General features: G+C 42.6%; 1 protein-coding gene across 1 annotated transcript in view; it reads left to right on the top strand.

Moving 5' to 3' along the window:
- The window catches only part of Gad2 (glutamate decarboxylase 2), a 74,231-nt gene that overhangs the window by 20,791 nt on the left and 36,114 nt on the right, over positions 1 to 17,326 (top strand). The window contains exon 8 of the mRNA XM_038334499.1: positions 8,881 to 8,960. Within this exon, the coding sequence (XP_038190427.1) occupies positions 8,881 to 8,960 (80 nt within the window). The remainder of the gene's footprint in view (positions 1 to 8,880; positions 8,961 to 17,326) is intronic.

Raw genomic sequence — 17,326 nt, 5'->3', positions numbered from 1 at the left:
ACTTGGGGGAGGGAGAGCTGCAATAGCCCAGTGTCCAACCTTAAGGAGCAAATATAATCACAGGAAGAGTCTGGAGGGAACACTGCATCCCATGTCAGGTAGAAGGCCAGGTTAGCAGTGCCTAGATAGGTGTGTTTGTCTTCAAGGATAGTATATAAAACCCAGGAGTTTTGAAATTAACTCAAAATGGTGTAAGGTCTCTTGGCCTCCTCATAGACATTAATTCGGGGCAGTGACCTCATTTCCTTTTCCTCTGTAAAAGAAACCACTACCTGCATAGTTGTTGAGAAGATGAAGTAAGTTAATAAATATGCAGGAAGGGTAGAGCTGACCCCTACCTGAGCCCTAGTGGCACAGTCAGCATTGCTGCTCTAGTCAACTACCCACTGGTATCCCCTGTGGAGAAAGCGCGGAACCCATTCAGGCAAGATGGATGCAGTGGAGAGAGGAGTGAGACAAGCTCATGGTCTGGGAAACATTCCTTCTTGGAAACATGTATGCACACTCACCTCCAATAACAGAGCTGCGTCCAAGAATTCACAGTGCTGGCAGAGTTTACATTCTCTATTGCTATGGTTATCATCATGTTCAGATTTCCTTACCACTCCATATGACATATATTCATTTTAACAAATCAAGTAAATGAAGTCACTTATTTTACTTGAAGATTTCAAAATCCCTCTTGAGGTAGCTGAGACATTAGGATATCATCACACTTGGTAGGAGTGTGCAAGAAGAAGAAGGCCTATACTTTGTGAAAAATCTACTGAGGTCTATCTGGATGCTCCATACGTACTTCATATAATATCTAAAGTCCCCACACCAGCCATGCCTAGATGCATCTCTATTTCACCTCAGTGAAGGAAAACCAACCTGTGTGGGGGATGCATATGCAGGAGGACAAGGGAAATTCAGTTGGTCAGTGACAAGTAATGGAATGTACCTCTTGAGAAAGAATAAAGAAGCAGATTCTAGTTCATTCATAGATTTGTCTTCCAGATCTTCCAGGTTGTTGGAAATCCTCATTGTATAAAGATCTGAGAAATATATCAGTCACAAAGTATCAAGTCCGAAGACAATGATAGTCCTCAAAGCTAAAAAGTAGGGAGGACATTTCATGGAAAGCCTGAAGGGCTGGGAGCTGAGATTCCAAAACTACCATGTCATTTCTCTATCTTCTTTTGAAGTGTTGGGGTTGTTTTTCCTTCACCAAGGTCAGGGTAGAGAAGCTAGCAGCTACCTCATGGTTAGGAAGGATCCCCATCCCAATTCTTTTGGGGTATCAAAAAAGCCTCCAGATTTGCTTTCAGAATGGGCCTTGCCCATTTAGTCCTTTGTGGTATGGCTAACCGCCAAATTTACACCTCCACACTAGTAGTTGTGGCTAGATATCTTAAACAATAAATAGTGGACATTTTCCTGGATTTATTCTCTGAGCAAATGGCCAATAATATCAACAAATATTTATCAGCTATATACAAAGTCTGTCTTCATACAATTCCTTTGTCGCATCAGGAAACAGACAATGAACTAGTTATCACTGTCATTTTGTATGGCAGTAGTGGGCTATTTTACAGAGTAGGCATGAAAGATGTGGAACTGATACAGAGACCCACATGGAATAAGGGATGGATACATAAAATTATCACAAAGACAATTTAATCATAAGTACTGAAGTCCTGGAAGATGGATCAGTAAGCAAAGACTTTGATTGAAAATAATTTTAGCAAGCTTAATGACAACCAGAATGGCCAAAGTACCAAACTAGAGAGTGGGAGGAGTGTGGGGAGTAGAACGGGTGGCTGGGTACTGAGGACTGTCTAAACCATCTTTGTTTCCCCCAACACTAGAAAAGGCTGTGGTCCACTAAAAACAATAAAATATTTGCCTGTGACCAGTCATGGCTTGGAGGAACTACTGGGAGGCTTCAGACTTCCCATCTAAATTTTAACAGAAGGAGAGAAGCCAGCGTGCCAAGACTCCAGACTCTGGGAACTGTTTGTCTCAGGGTTGTTTGTCATTCCACTCATTCTCCTACCATCACCAAAAGAGGGTGAAACTTCTCCCTACTAGAAAGTGAAGGAGCACGGACTGGGGAGATGGCAGTCAGCAGTGTTGCTTTGCAAACATGAGGACCTGGTTTTAATCCCCCAGAAACAGTGTAATAGAGCCAGGCATGGCCTTGTGCATTCATAATCTCAGTGCTGAAGAAGCACAGAGAGGGAGGTGTCTGGGCTTATTGGCCAGGGCAGCTAGCTAGTCAATCAGTGATCTCTAGGTTTCCTGAGCAACCCTGCCTCAAAAACAAGATGGCTTGTGATTCTGATTTAAGACACTCAGAGTTGACCATGAGCATGTGTGTGCACGTGTGTGCACGCACACACCAACACTCACTAGAAGATTGAAGGAGCCCCTACGAACTGCAGCCATAAAGATGAATGGAATAATCAAAATTGGATCCTCTTCCAGATGACATTCCTGTTCTCACTGAGAATGATTCTCCCCACCCCTCCTTCCTTATTTCTGCAGGCCAGTCCGGAATTCAATATGATGTGTCTTCTGGTCTGAAATATTATTGAGCAATCTTCCTACCTCAATCTCTCTAATTCTGGGAGTATTGTGTGTCCTGATACCTGACCTCTCATTAATTCCTACTGGATAATTGCATGCCATTCAAAACCATGAATTTTCAAAGCACATTTTCAGTGCAAACTGAATAATGTAAACTATCTCTAAATTAGCAATGTAATTTATTTTAAAATATTTTTATTTTTAAAAATTAGCTTATGACATAACAGGTTTCCACATGGGACTTTCATTTTGGTTGATACACCCACACCCACAAACACACCCACACCCACACACGCGCGGGAGGGGGGGGGGGAGTCTTCCCCTCATCTCCCTGCTCCCACTTCCCTGCTGGACTCTTTTGTCCCTCGCGTTCCTTTCCACTTGTGCTATGCCCTTGTAAAGTCTCCTTTTCTCCAGTTAGGCTCCTTGCTTATCCTCTCTTAGACACGTGGTACCTGACACTCAGAGGTTAGGATCCGCACATGAGAGACAGTGTTTTGTTGTTCTGAGCCTGGGTTACCTCACTTAATGTTTTCCAGTTCCATCTGTTTTCTTGGAGTTTCCATAATTTCATTGTTCATTATACTTCAGTACAAATCTATTGTGTGTCTGACTACATTTGCACTAGCCATCCGTTACTTTATAAACACCAGACAGATTCCATTTCCTGGCTATTGTGAAGCAGCAATGAACATGAATGTGCACAAATCTCAGTAGTGTCCTTTGGGTATCTGCCCAGAAATGGTATGGTTGGGTTATGTGACAACTCTATTTTTAGTTTTTGGAGAAGTCTCTATACTGATTGCCTTAGTGGCTACACTGGTTTACATTCCTATATGTATAAAGTTTCCTCTTTCCCCACATATCCTTGTGAGAGGTGAGCTAGTATTTATTATCATTTGTTTCCGTGACTATAGTCCTTCTAACTGGGGTGATTTGCATTTCTCTGCGGCTAGAGAGATGTTGTGAGCATTTAGAAAACAATTGTTTGGCATTTTCATTTCTGTTTTGATAGCTATCTGTTCACACTATAGCCCATTTGTTTCTTGGAAGTTGGGGGTTTGAGGCGTTTAATTTTACCATTTTATATTTGCTGGATATTAACCTCTTATCTTAAGTAGACTTGACAAAGATTTCTTCCATCCTACAGGCTGCCAGTTCATTCTGTTGAAAGTTTCTTCTGCTATGCAGAAGATTTTAATTTCATGAAGTCCCATTTGTCAGTTTTGGGGATGCTTTCTATGCTAGTGTGGCTCAGAAACTGTTGCCTGTACCTATATCCTGAAGTATTTTCCTCTAGAAATGTTCAACATTTCAATATTAAAAATATAGAAACAAAACTTTCCATCAAACTGGAATTTTGATTTACTTAAAAATAAAAATTGAATGAGTTTTTAAATATCTGCAATGGAAACATGACTTAGTCCTAAATAAGTACTAAGCTCTGTCAAAGTTTTATTACATTTTCCAAATAAGAAGAGAGAAGCAGAATGTGCCCATTGATGAGCAATAGAGTATTATACTAATCTTATTACTGGAAGACCAATTTTAATCCTTAAGGCTTCCAAATGCATTCATAATTTTGCTTTCAGAAGCCACCCAGAATAGTGTATCCCTTCCAGGCCCTATTGGGACAGCTATTCCTACATGAAGACCGCCTATCTGCTCTTGACAAGCAACCTCTAAATTCTCCCTGAACACCCTTTTCCTAGAATCCTCAGCACCGAGGAAGGATATTGGCTTTTAGATGCTGTTCTCCTCTGGTTTATTCATGACAAGAGACCAAGGATTAAAAATGATTGTCATATGTCGTCTCATATAGAGAAATGTATGCCACTCAACTCGTCTCTGCTGTTTCTTCCTTATTAAATGCCTCTTGATTTCCTTCCTCCCCATAAATGTCTTCTATTTGTGGCTACCACTCAGCTATATGCCTCTGCTCCCTTTCCTGGAAATATAAAGAGTGCTTGGTGCCCAATTTTCTCTTTTCATGCCTCACCTAACCTCTGCTCCCCATCTTTAAGCTCTCTATTGGGGCATGTGGGCTTCCTTAAATCTGTGGCATTTTTACAGCAATCAATTATCCTTTGTAATTACTCCCCAATTACAGGCCCCGGTTCTTTCTCATTAGAGACCAGACATGCGCCTATCATGGGCAGGTGCATCCGATCTCTTCCTTAGCCGCAATTTGGCAATCTGCAGATCGAAGCTTCAGAGCACATTCACTGAGGGGCACAATTTGAGGTATTTGTGCTTTTTCAGTTAGGACAGCTGGCCTCTCTGAGCCCTCCCTAAAAAAAAAAAAAAAAAAAAAAAGAATGAGCACTGCTTTCCTCTGAACTTCTGCTCTGGCTTCCCTAGTCTGCCGAATACAAAGAGAATATTGGTTTGTGATTGAAGGGGCAAAGGAGGGCAGGTGTCACACAACCTTAAAATCCCTGGCCCAGCTGAGCTCTTCCTCCTAGCTCCCAGGTATCTTAGTAACAGATATCCACACTGCCATTCTGTGGCTGTAAAATTAAGCTAATGGCCCTCTCTCATTACTTCTAGTTACACTGAGCTTTTAAAACTCGTCCCTTTGGTGTGGGCCTTTATTGGTTGATTTTTTTTTTTTTTTTTTGCTGTTAAAAATGTGATTTCCTGTTTTATCAGACAGTTTCCCTAAGAATATACGCGTTCCAAGCTCATGCACTGCATACTTAAAATTTCAGATGCGTGGAGCCTGAGCATTTGAGAAGAGTATGCCTCTTTAGAACTGTGATTTAAAATTCCACTCAGCAGCCCTTTGGAGATGTAAATTGAGGGAGCTGATCTCCTTTTGGACAGCTTAATGATCTGTAGTTAATCTAATCGTAAGAGGCTGATGGGCAGATGCAGTACTTCTGGGCTTACGTTAGCCTTCCCCAGTTCTCTAAATGCCAAGGTGATTAAGGCCATCAAGGCCCAGAATCCAAGCAGGAAGCAAAAGCACAAAGAGTGGGCAGCGGGCTGTCAGTATGACCCACCTACCTGGTCCCAGACACACAACAGCTCCTAGAACTCCAGAGGAAGAATGCTGGACTTAGGACCAGGTTCTCTCCCTACTTACACACAGTGTCACTAAATCCATGAACATAATAAGGATAGTTTCTTGAAGATAGACAATGAGCATAAGAGGAGAAAAAACCTTCAGGTGTGTGGGACGGTGTGGGAGGTGATAGCATACATGTGATGTGAAAGCAGAAGGGGACCAGTGGGGAAAGAGAGGGAACAAGTCATAGGGGAACAGAGGACAGGGGAGAGGACTGAAGAAATGGATCAAGGAAAACAATATTTGTATAAGAATACCGTAACAAAACTCATTACTTTGTATACTGATCTAAAAAGATTAGAAGGAAGAAAGGAAAGGAGGGAGGGGAAGAAGGGAGAAGGGAGGAAGGGAAGGATAGAAGGAGGGAGGGAGGCAACCTTTGAGGAATAAAATGTGAGTTTGAGAGTCATACAGTGTATTGTTACTGGAGGCACTTGCTAAGTGCAAAAAGTTGGCTCAGGGCTGGGGGATGGCTCAGTGGGTACAACATACAATCATGACAGTCTTGGGGCTGAGCCCCAGAACTCACATAAAAACCAGATGCACTAGCACAGTGTCTCTAATCTTCGTGTATCTGTTCTGGGAGATGGAAGATGTAAACATGAGAAAAGTATCCAAAACTAGGGAGCCAGAGTTAGCCTGGCTTATGCTTGCGACCCTGTCTCAAGGTGGAGAGTGAGGACTCGTAGCCTTGGTTGTCCTCCGACCTCTACATACGTGCTGAAGTATGTATGTGTCCTCATACACTCTTTAGTTCTCTCACACACGAGACAGACAGACAGACACACACACACACACACACACACACACAGAGAGAGAGAGACAGAGACAGAGACAGAGACAGAGAGACAGAGAGAGAAATTGTTTCAGAGTTACTATGTACTGGGGCCCCATATACAGTTACAATTTTCAGTATATTTTTATCTTTCCTCAAGAAACCCAGGTGAATTCAATAAATATAACAACAGTTACTAAAGCAATTCCATCCAAAACATAACCAAAAGACTTGAATAGACAATTCACCGAAGAAGCACATGAAGAGAGTCTAGATCACTCACTAGAGAGCACACATTAAAAGCACAGGATGTTACTGTTATGTCTTTTAGAAAGACTGGCCTCAAAAACCAGAAAAACACAAGTCAGCTTCAGCAGGCTGGGGCAATGGAATCAGAAACCAGAGGGCCCATGGTAGCCTGGGCAACAGGAAGTGTCTGTCTCCAAAACGAGCAGAAATCATAAATATAGGTTAAGAATGTGGAGAAACTGCAACCTTTGTGTGATGTTGGTAGGTGTGTAAAAGTCACACAGTCATTATAGACAGTAGTTCAGCAATTTCTCAAAAGTTAAAATTATATCAACCATATGATCCAGTGATTCTGCTTTTAGGTATGTACCTCATGCCATTGAAAATAGCAACTTAAATAAGTGTGTGTGCACCTGTGTTTCTAGCAGACCTATTCATAATAGCCAACAGATAGAAACAATCCAGGTCTCTACAGGATCACTACATAAACAAAATGTAGTGAATGCTATACAGGAAACAGTCCAATTGACAGAGACCAAAACAAGATGGTGCTTGTCAGGGGTGAAGAAAGAGAGAATGGGGAGTTACTATTTAGTGAAGAGCTTTGGTTTTACACAATGAAAGAGTTCTGGGGAATCAATGATGGTAATTGGTCCATAACAATGTGAAAACAATTAAGAATACAGAGATGTTTATGTCTCAGAGATGGCTAACATGTTATTTAAGTTACACAATTATGTGCTTCACCATAATATTTTAAAAACCATGCATTTTGATCCAACTGTAATCCCTTAAAACAATAATAATAACCAATCTAGCAAGATATAGCTACGGGTGCAATAAAGGCATGAATGTCAGGGAGGTGAACATCTAGTTGCCAATTAGATTGAAAGCATGCTCTACAGGAGGAAATACACGCCTAGCATCTCGTCAGGAACCCATGGCTGGTGACCTCATAGGGCCCAGAGGTAAACTTACTACTATTTAATATTTTGCTAGGTTGACTTATTATCAGACCGCCCTCCAAATTCCTATCTGTAGAGAGTATTATAGCTCTCAGATCCCAACAGAAAAGTTTCTTTGTTTAGGAAACACCGATTAACACAGAAACTCATAGCTAATCAAAGTACAGAGACTAGGTATCTGAGGAGTGCTCAGCCACAAATGGCACATCTGTGTCACACTCCACCCACGAGGACTGGGGCCTATCATGGGAGAAGATGTGGAAGGATTATAAAAGCCAGAGGTCAGGGAGGAGCAGATGGTGTCTTCTGGAGATGACAGGACTATTCTACTCATGGGCTCACACAGCCATGGTTGCCTACACAAGACCTACATGAGAAGAAAACCAGTCTACATCCTATAACAGAGTGTGGAGGGACTCAGAAGCCCCTTCCCTAGGTGAGGACCTATTAAGAATGACAACCACTGTGGAAGGAAGAGAGAGTTTTCTTTAAGGGTGTGGTCCCCTAGTAGGTTGACCATGCTCCAGTAAATGGCTGCACCCCATAAGTGTGTGGGTAGCACAAACTGGACTCGGTTGTACTAAAAAAAGAAGAAGAAGAAGAAGAAGAAGAAGAAGAAGAAGAAGAAGAAGAAGAAGAAGAAGAAGAAGAAGAAGAAGAAGAAGAAGAAGAAGCAGAAGAAGAAGAAGAAGAAGAAGAAGACATGAAGTTGGAAGACGTCATATAAGGGGTGTGGGGTGGATATGGGAAGACAAGGGGAGTGGAAGCAAATAATGATCAAAATACACTGTCTGCAAATATGAAATTCTCAAATAATTAATAAAATAGTGTGCTTAAAAGCATACTAAATAGGAGGGCTAAAGAGATGGCTGAGAAGTTACAAGCACCAGTTGCTCTTCTGGAGGACCTTGGTCTGATTCAACCACACCACAGCTCACCAATGTCTGTAACTCCAGTCACTGTGGATCTAATACTCTCTTCTGGCCTCTGTGGGCACCAGACACCCACATGGTACACAGACATACATGCAGGCAAAACACCCATGCACACAGAAATAAATTAAATACATTTAAAACCACATGTATAGCTAAAGCAAACAAAAACCTAGAGAGAGTGAGTGGCTGTCCTCTGAGAAGCCTGGGCGTTGGAGGAGCAAAACGACAACAAAGAAGGAAAGCCAGAAGAGGGACTCGATCTCGTCTTCATAAAGAACTGACTGTAAATGTGTTTTGTTTTGTTTTTTCTAACAGAGTCACTTTTCTCTCAAGAAGGGAGCTGCAGCCTTAGGAATCGGAACAGACAGCGTGATCCTCATTAAATGCGATGAGAGGTGAGCAATAAGTTTGCAATCCTGTCAGTTGACAAGTTCAAAATTCCTCATAGGTCTAAAAGAGGTGGTGACTACTGTCAGCAATCCTGCTTTGGTCTCAGACACAGCCACACGCTGTTTCTTTGGAGCACAGACTTACTTGGAGTCCCCAGATGTTGTTCCTTGAAACCCTGGAGCCTTTCATAACTTCTGGATGAATTGGAACCTTTGTTAAATCAATCAAACTGTCCTCAGGAGCTGGTGTGGAGGGACATTTATCACCGGGGCATATTAGCCACAGGCGACTGAAGCAGAGCTTGATGCTGAGGCGGCACTTAGCTGCACGGGTTATGTAAACGTGCTAAAGTAAATGGTGCCCCATCAGCTCAGCAGCCTTGGGCAGCAACCAAAGGGCCCTCTTGGGGAAAGTCTGTCTTAATTGACACCTAGAATTCATAGCTTTCTAGAAAATAAGTGTGATACCACTGTGGGAGAGCAGTAACCATCTTTAGGCTATCCACATGAAATACCACTGACTGGTAAACCTGGAACTTATGGGAAACCAGATCCAGTCTTTAAAGGATTGAGTGAGAACTTCCACTAAATTAAAAGACAGCAGCTCAATGCGCGATTTGTAAGTTCAAAGGTGTATATCAGACATCTGTTCTCTGACCACCCACCATCTTACCAGGCTCCAGAAATCTCAGTGCAGCATCTCAGTTCTCTGACAGCAGAGGGTGTTAGTGGGAAGAGGCCAGAGATTAGAAGGTAACTGTTGCATGGTTGGATTTTCAGTGTAGGGTAGACTGCGTGTGTTGCAGAGTTATGGGAAACTCAGTGAAGCAGACAGAAGGAGGGAATGTTATATGGGTGGAGGGAAGGCAGGGACGATTACAGAAGACAGAATACCTCAGGTACTGGGTGGGGGAAAGGCAGGGATGGTTACAGAAGACAGAATACCTCAGGTACCAGGTTGGGGGAAGACAGGGACAATTACAGAAGACAGAATATCTTAGATCCCAGGTGGAGGAAGGCAGGGACGGTTACAGAAGACAGAATGCCTCAGGTACAGCCACAGAAGGAAGTAGGATGGAACATAGTATGAGCCAAAGGAATGGGCCTAATCAGAGAAGGGAGAAAGAAATTCATGGCAAATACGTTTGCCCACATGGATGTGGACAGGTCTAAAACTGATTGACAGCTGCATTGACCTCTAAGTGGTGAGATTAAAAACTGTCACTTTTATTTATTGCCTGATTTTCTTTATTTGCAATGAACACTGTATTTTTATAATGAGGGAGGGGCAGGTACAGCAGTGCTTGGTTGTAACCCCCTCACTCAGGAGTCTGAGGCAGGAGGGATTCAGCTTCAAGACGATTGAGCTACATATAAAGACCTCATTCTAAACAAACAAAGGAAAGAGAGAGAGAGAGGCAAAGATGAAGATGGAAATGTAAAGAGGGAGAGACAGACAGACAGAGAAAGGAGCGAAATGTATGTGCTTCTTTTCCTTAGAGTGGGAGAGAGCTGAACCTACTGCTGTTCTGGATAGATCAACAAATAAGGCAACTTGAAAATTGTTTTCTCCGAACATAAGTGACTGAGGCCACCGTTCCAGAAGCAACCGAGGGCCAGGAAAGGGCTGTAGCAATAAGACAGGCAGGAAGTCATAAAGATAGCAAAAGTATCTCAATGGAGGACCTGCTTTGTACTCCTTATTATGAGGTGCATAAGAGCTAAAACTTGAATAGAAACAGGCAAAAAGGAAACATCAGTTTCATATTTATTTTCTTTATTGTATTGCTAGAATAAATTGCTGAAGGTAAATGTATTTCTAACTAGAAAGCAAATAAAACATATAGAGGTAAATCTAAAATAAGAAACCAAGAATTTAGAAACGATCTAGGCCTACAAAGTAGGCCTAGGCAAACCCTCTGGCCTACTTAGTCACCAGCCTAGTTAACAGTTGTTCCAACATGGAATCCTAGTGGAATGACAGGTGACCTATGAAAGCACGGGGAGCTCTTGACTCTGAGCATTAAGGCATCAGTATTACTGCTCCTGCCACACTGGAAAGTAGGTGTGACCATGGGCATGGCCTTGTGTGCGGTATCTGCAGCAGGGTCCAGCTGTCTGATGGCAGGTTAATCAGAGACAGTGTCATGCTCAGAAGGGGAGGGTAAGCCTGGAAGAAGACAGAGCAAGAACAGAAAGAGGACATGATGCTGAGGAAAGGACCATAGACAGGCCTGCCTGCACAGACGCTCCAAAGGTGTCATTAGCCAACAAGAAACAGAGAAAAGGGTAGGGAGAGGGGCTTGCTGGGAAAGGCCTCCAGAGAGATACAGAATCACGAACTGGCCAGGCATTCTTAATTTCAGTTAGTATTTGTTTTTAACTTCAATTATTTTAGAAGCCATTTGAGAGGATGATTGTGATGAGTCTTTTTCTGTACAACCAGCCAGCTCTCAAATAATGATATGGAGATTTTTTTTATTAATTATGAAAGCTTGGTCTGTAGCTTAGACTTGTTCCTAAATAGCTCTTATAACTTAGATTAACCTATTTCTATTAGCGTACATTTTAGCATGTGGCTTTTTACCTTTCTTTCATTTTGTATGTCCAACTCCCTCTCCATCTCGTTGGCATTTGCCCTGTGCCTTCATTATCTCCTGCTTTCTCTCTCTGCCTGGAAGTCCCCTGTACTTCCTGCCCAGCTATTGATCCTCCAGCTCTTTATGAAACCAATCACAGCACTGTATCTTCGCATGGTGTGCAAATATCGCACAACAACTGAACAATGCTGTGCGGTTTCACTACTAGGTGCTCCTTCCTCATGTCTGTCCCCTTGGGAGCCAGCAGACAGTGGGGACCTGGGGCCTCTTCTCCTTCTGTTCTCAAGCCTTGTAGAAGGAAAGTGGGCCTGGGGTGGGGGTAGAAAACAACGTGAGAAAAAGGAAACAGATTCCCTGTTTCTAGGAAAGAGAAAAAGGATAAGAAACATCCGGTGAGCAAACAAAGCCTGGCTGGGGAAAATTGCAAAGTGGGAAGTAAAGCAAAGAGGAAAATGGAGAGAAAAACACTGGGTGGGGGGGGGTATGGGAAACATAGCTGGAAATTCTAAAAGGATACATTATAATTTTACTACCAAATGTGTAGAAGGAAGCGGCAGGCTGCGTCCTGCTACCCGGCCGCCGGCTAGCTTTACACCCGAAATAATTACACAGAAACTGTATTCTTTTTTTTTTTTTTTTTTTTTTTTCGAGACAGGGTTTCTCTGTAGCTTTTTTAGAGCCTGTCCTGGAACTAGCTCTTGTAGACCAGGCTGGCCTTGAACTCACAGAGATCCGCCTGCCTCTGCCTCCCGAGTGCTGGGATTAAAGGCAGAAACTGTATTCTTTTAAACACTGCCTGGCCCATTATCTGTAGCCTCTTATTGGTTAATTCTCACATCTTCCTTTAACCCATATTTAGTAATCCGTGTAGCACCATAAGGTGTGGCTTACCAGGAGAGACCTTAACTTGTGTCCATCTCAGAGGGGAGAATCATGGCGACTGCCTGAAGCGTCTCCCCTCTCTTTCCCAGAATTCTGTTCTGTCTATTCCACCTACCTAATTTTCTGTCTCTTAAAGGGCCAAGGCAGTTTTCTTTATTAATAATGAAAGTAACACATAGACACTCCTCCATCACAAAAGCAGTACTATCTTACTTTTTTAAATAAGAGAAATTTTCCACTTAAAAACCTTTACAGATACTGTGGGGGCAGTCAGAGTCTAAAGTGTGGGAGGTTCTTTTCTAAACATTTAGGCTCTTTCTTTCCTTCTTTCTGTTTTCTTTTTTTCCTCTTTTCCTTTTATTCCCCCTTCTATCTATTTGTGATCATGTTTTCCTTTTCTAAGTAGATATAATGATTTAAATATTTTCCCACATTACTGAAACACATATGTGCTGTAACACATTAATATTAGAAAGTACTCTAGTAAATCCACAGAGCTGGCAATGGAGTCCAGCTCCCTGACTTCGAATCTCAGCTCAAATGCTAGCTCGCACAAGTGCTTCTTTGTGCTTCAGTTTCTTTATCCGAAAAAAAAGATGGAAGAAACGATGTTTGCTTCATACAACAGCAAAGTTTCCCCTCTCCATGTATCTTGAATAAGATTAGCACAAATATTAGTCTGCTAGTGTCTGTTAATATTGAGAGGTCAAAACCAGGAGGGGAGTGTTGAACCCAAGACAATTTGTATGTGTGTGTGTGCCTTCGCTCCCATGAGCACATGCACCTGGAACCAGAGGACAACCTCAGCTGCTGTTAACCTGTTTTTGAGACCGGTCTCTTATTGGCCAGGAGCTCCCTGGTTAGGCATGGCTGGCTGTACCCCGCCCCCTACATCACCACCCAGCACTGCCATTAAACAGTTCTTCCCTCTCCTTCATCTGGAGCCTTTCTTCTGCCGTGCTTTGCCTTCTGTGAGATGATTCGTTTTCTTCTTGTTTTATTTCTACCTCACTATGTTGTCCAAGCTGGCCTTCCTGCCTCAGTCTCCCAAGTGCTGGGATAGCAGGTGTGCTTAAGATCACCTGACTGTATTTCTGAGGGAGTAAATAATTTATTTGGAATGTCTAATTTTTCTCAGAATTCAAGTGATATGTCTGGGACAGAATTTCCAGGGAAGCGTCTCTTCCATGGGAATCTCAGCAGGAGGTTGGGCTCGTTATTAATAACATCAACTATAAATATTTTAAGATACTTGTTTTATCTTTTCAGGGAGTACATGTCTTGAGGATGCTATGTCCTACAGCATCCAGGCTCTACTTAGTTCAGCATCCATATTAATTTTTATCTGAATTATTTAGATGGTTGCAAGGTGGTCATTTCCTAACTCCATCCTTTCTTGTTTGTCTTTGATTCCTGAATTCTGTGTGGGGGAGGGGGGCTCTCTGTGTCTTTGCGTCTCTGTTCTTTCTCTTGTTCTATCACCCGAGTGGACTCATGGGTACTTCACAAATTAATTCTCTCTATTATCCTCTCCCACTCACTCTCTCCCCTCTCTTCCATTTCTCCATCTTTTTTCTTTTCCCTTCAGACTTTCCTCTTCATTATCTCAATTGCTAGTAATTGGCTGTGACTGGTAAAGGGGATAAATCTGACAGAGACACACGATGTCTGGGTGGACAGTGATCACTGGCTGCACCCAGCTCAGGTGACAAGAATTCTATTAAGCTACTCTGAATAATTTTGTTAGAACACATATTAACTACTAGTGTTTTGTACACATTTTTGTTTTAAAAGCACTCCCCAAGCTTCTGAGATTATTACTCCCTGGGCTTGTTAAAACACTTTGTCTTACCATTTACCAGAAGCAACTGAGAGTGTAAATAATCCGGGGCCATTAAACTCTTCTGTTAAATTAACTGAACTGTGGCCACTGCTACAACTGAGAAGGCTAACGACCTCCTTCAGCCCTGGGGCAGCAGCTGAGGGCGCAGTTACAGGATAGACTATTCAAGAAACACTGAACCAACTATTAGAGAGCAGAGTTGGGAAGCCCAAGCACCCAATTTCCTGGGTTTCTATGCAGAGAACTCAGAGACACTTGTGACATCCCTCATGAGGAAGTGACAGAAGAGCACCAGCCAAGACTCATTGCTTATTGCATCCAGGCACGGTCCACTTGCTGTGCATAAAGATCTAATTAATACACCTGATTAGAGACACAAAGGGCTGTATTGTCCCACGTGTGTCCTTACTGACACGGTGTATTATGATTTGTTGCCACACGGCAGGCAAATGACTTCAAACAGGATGGCAAAGTATCCTTCCGCATTTAGCTTGTAACATAGCCACAGATCCTATTTCCAAGGACACATGGTGAAGGGACAGGACTCACTCAGCCTCGGAAGAGATTGCTAACTTTCAGCAGCTAAGACAGCTCCTTTCTCTCTCCAGTCTTTCTTACAATCAAATGCAAGGCACCATCTTAGCTGCACGGTGCGTGCATTCAGTGGCATCACTTGCACACTGAACAACCATCGTAATGGAAACTGAAACCACCTGCTCATCACCCTCTTCCCATGCCTGCCACCAGCTGCTTGTTATGTATTCTCTGTGAATTTGTCCACTCTTAGTCCCCACTCATGAAAGCATGATCACAGTGACTTTTTATGAGGTCTTGACATAATGTCCACAAGGTTTGTCTATGTTTATACCTTGGAATTTCTTCCTTTTGGGGGGTAAATAATACCCCATTGTATACATGTGGACCACATTTGTTGATTCATTTTCAGTTTGGGGTGTATGGATCTGTTATCTCCTTGGTTAATTTTTTTTTCAGTTGAAATTGTTTCCTTATTTTCTCCCTTGGATAGATTATTGCTGACATATAGGGTACAACTGACGTTTTTTTCTGTGTGGATTTTTTTGTCCTGCAACATCACTAAATTCAACCATTCCGAACAACTTGTGGTCGAGTCTTTAGAGGTTTCTCTACATGTGGCCATGTCATCTGAAAACAGGAAACTTAACTACATTCTGTCAGGCTTGGCTGTGTTTTGCCTCCTTTTCTCGCCTGCTGTCCCTGGTGGGACTTACAGTGCTGTTTACTAGGAGTGACAAGACCTGTCATCCTTGTCTATTTTCTGATCTTGAGCTTTGAGTTTTTCCTCACTCAGTATGATGTGCTAACTGTGGGCTTTTCATATAAGGTCTCAACTGTGTTCCCATACACTTTTTCTTTACCTACTTCATTGGTACAGTGGTTTTTATCATATAGGGATGCTGATCCTTGTTAAATGCTGTTCCTGTAACTATGGAGATGATCATGTGTTTGTCTTTCATTCTATTGATATGTCATATTGTGCTTTCTGATTTGCATATGTTGACAGACCCTGTATCTCAAGGATAAATCATGTTTGGCTGTGATGTTGTACTCTTTGGAAATACTATCATGCTGAACTTACTGGTATTCCCTTGAAGATTCTTGAATCTGTTGTTATCTTGCATGCTTCTTTCTTTGCAGTGTCTTTTCCTTATTTACATATCAAGGTAATTTGGGTTTCGTAGAAAGAGTTTGAAATAATAGTCATCCCTTGTCCTTCATACAGAAGATTGTAAAGATTATTAGTAATCCATATTTAAATGTTTAATAAAATATACTAGTAAAGCCAGTACATTCTGAGGGAGGAAGTGATTGTAAATTTTTGATTGTTTATTCAATCTCTTCACTTGTTAATGCTTGGACTTTCTTTTTTTCTTTTCTTTTTTTTTTATTAAAAATTTCTGCCTCCTCCCCTCCTCCCATTTACCTTCCCCACCCCCCTCCACTCCTCTTCCCTCTCCTGTCCGAAGAGCAGTAAGGGTGCCCTGCCCTGTGGGAAGTCCAAGGTCCTCCCCCCTCCATCCAGGTCTAGGAAGGTGAGCATCCAAACAGGCTAGCCCCTCCCCAAAGCCAGTATATGTAGTAGTATCAAAATCCAGTGCCACTGTCCTTGGCTTCTCAGCAGCCCTCATTGTCCGCCATGTTCAGGGAGTCTGGTTTTATCCCATGCTTTTTCAGTCCCAGTCCAGTTGGCCTTGGTGAGCTCCGATTAGATCAGCCCCACCATCTCGGTGGGTGAGTGCACCCCTCGCGGTCCTGACTTCCTTGCTCATGTTCTCCCTACTTCTGCTCCTCATTTGGACCTTGGGAGCTCAGTCCGGTGCTCCAATGTGGGGCTCTGTCTCTATCTCCATCCATTGCCAGATAAAGGTTCTATGGTGATATGCAAGATATTTATCAGTATGGCTATAGGATCTGGCCATTTCCGGCTCCCTCTCCTCAGCTGCCCAAGGAACTAGCTGGGAGCATCTCCCTGGACACCTGGGAACCCCTGTAGAGTCAAGTCTCTTGCCAACCCTAAAATGGCTCCCTTAATTAAGATATATACTTCCCTGCCCCCATATCCACCCTTCCTATATCCCAAGCATCCCATTCCCCCAAGCTCTCCCCATCTTCCCCTTCACGCTTTTCTCTCCCCATTTCCCCTTGCCCCCAACTCACCCCACCCCCAAGTTCCCAATTTTTGCCTGGCAATCTTGTCTACTTCCAATATCCAGGAGGGTAACTATATGTTTTTCTTTGGGTTCACCTTCTTATTTAGCTTCTCTAGGATCACGAATTATAGACTCAATGTCCTTTATTTATGGCTAGAAACCAATTATGAGTGAGTACATCCCATGTTCATCTTTTTGGGTCTGGGTTACCTCACTCAGAATAGTGTTTTCTATTTCCATCCATTTACATGCAAAATTCAAGATGTCATTGTTTTTTACTGTTGAGTAGTACTCTAATATGTATATATTCCACACTTTCTTCATCCATTCTTCCATTGAAGGGCTTCTAGGTTGTTT

The sequence above is a fragment of the Arvicola amphibius genome, chromosome 6 (genome assembly GCF_903992535.2).
Source record: "Arvicola amphibius chromosome 6, mArvAmp1.2, whole genome shotgun sequence".
Taxonomy (NCBI): Eukaryota; Metazoa; Chordata; class Mammalia; order Rodentia; family Cricetidae; genus Arvicola; species Arvicola amphibius.
The sequence above is the reverse complement of the archived record's forward strand: the minus strand, read 5'-3'. Positions and strand labels throughout refer to the sequence as shown.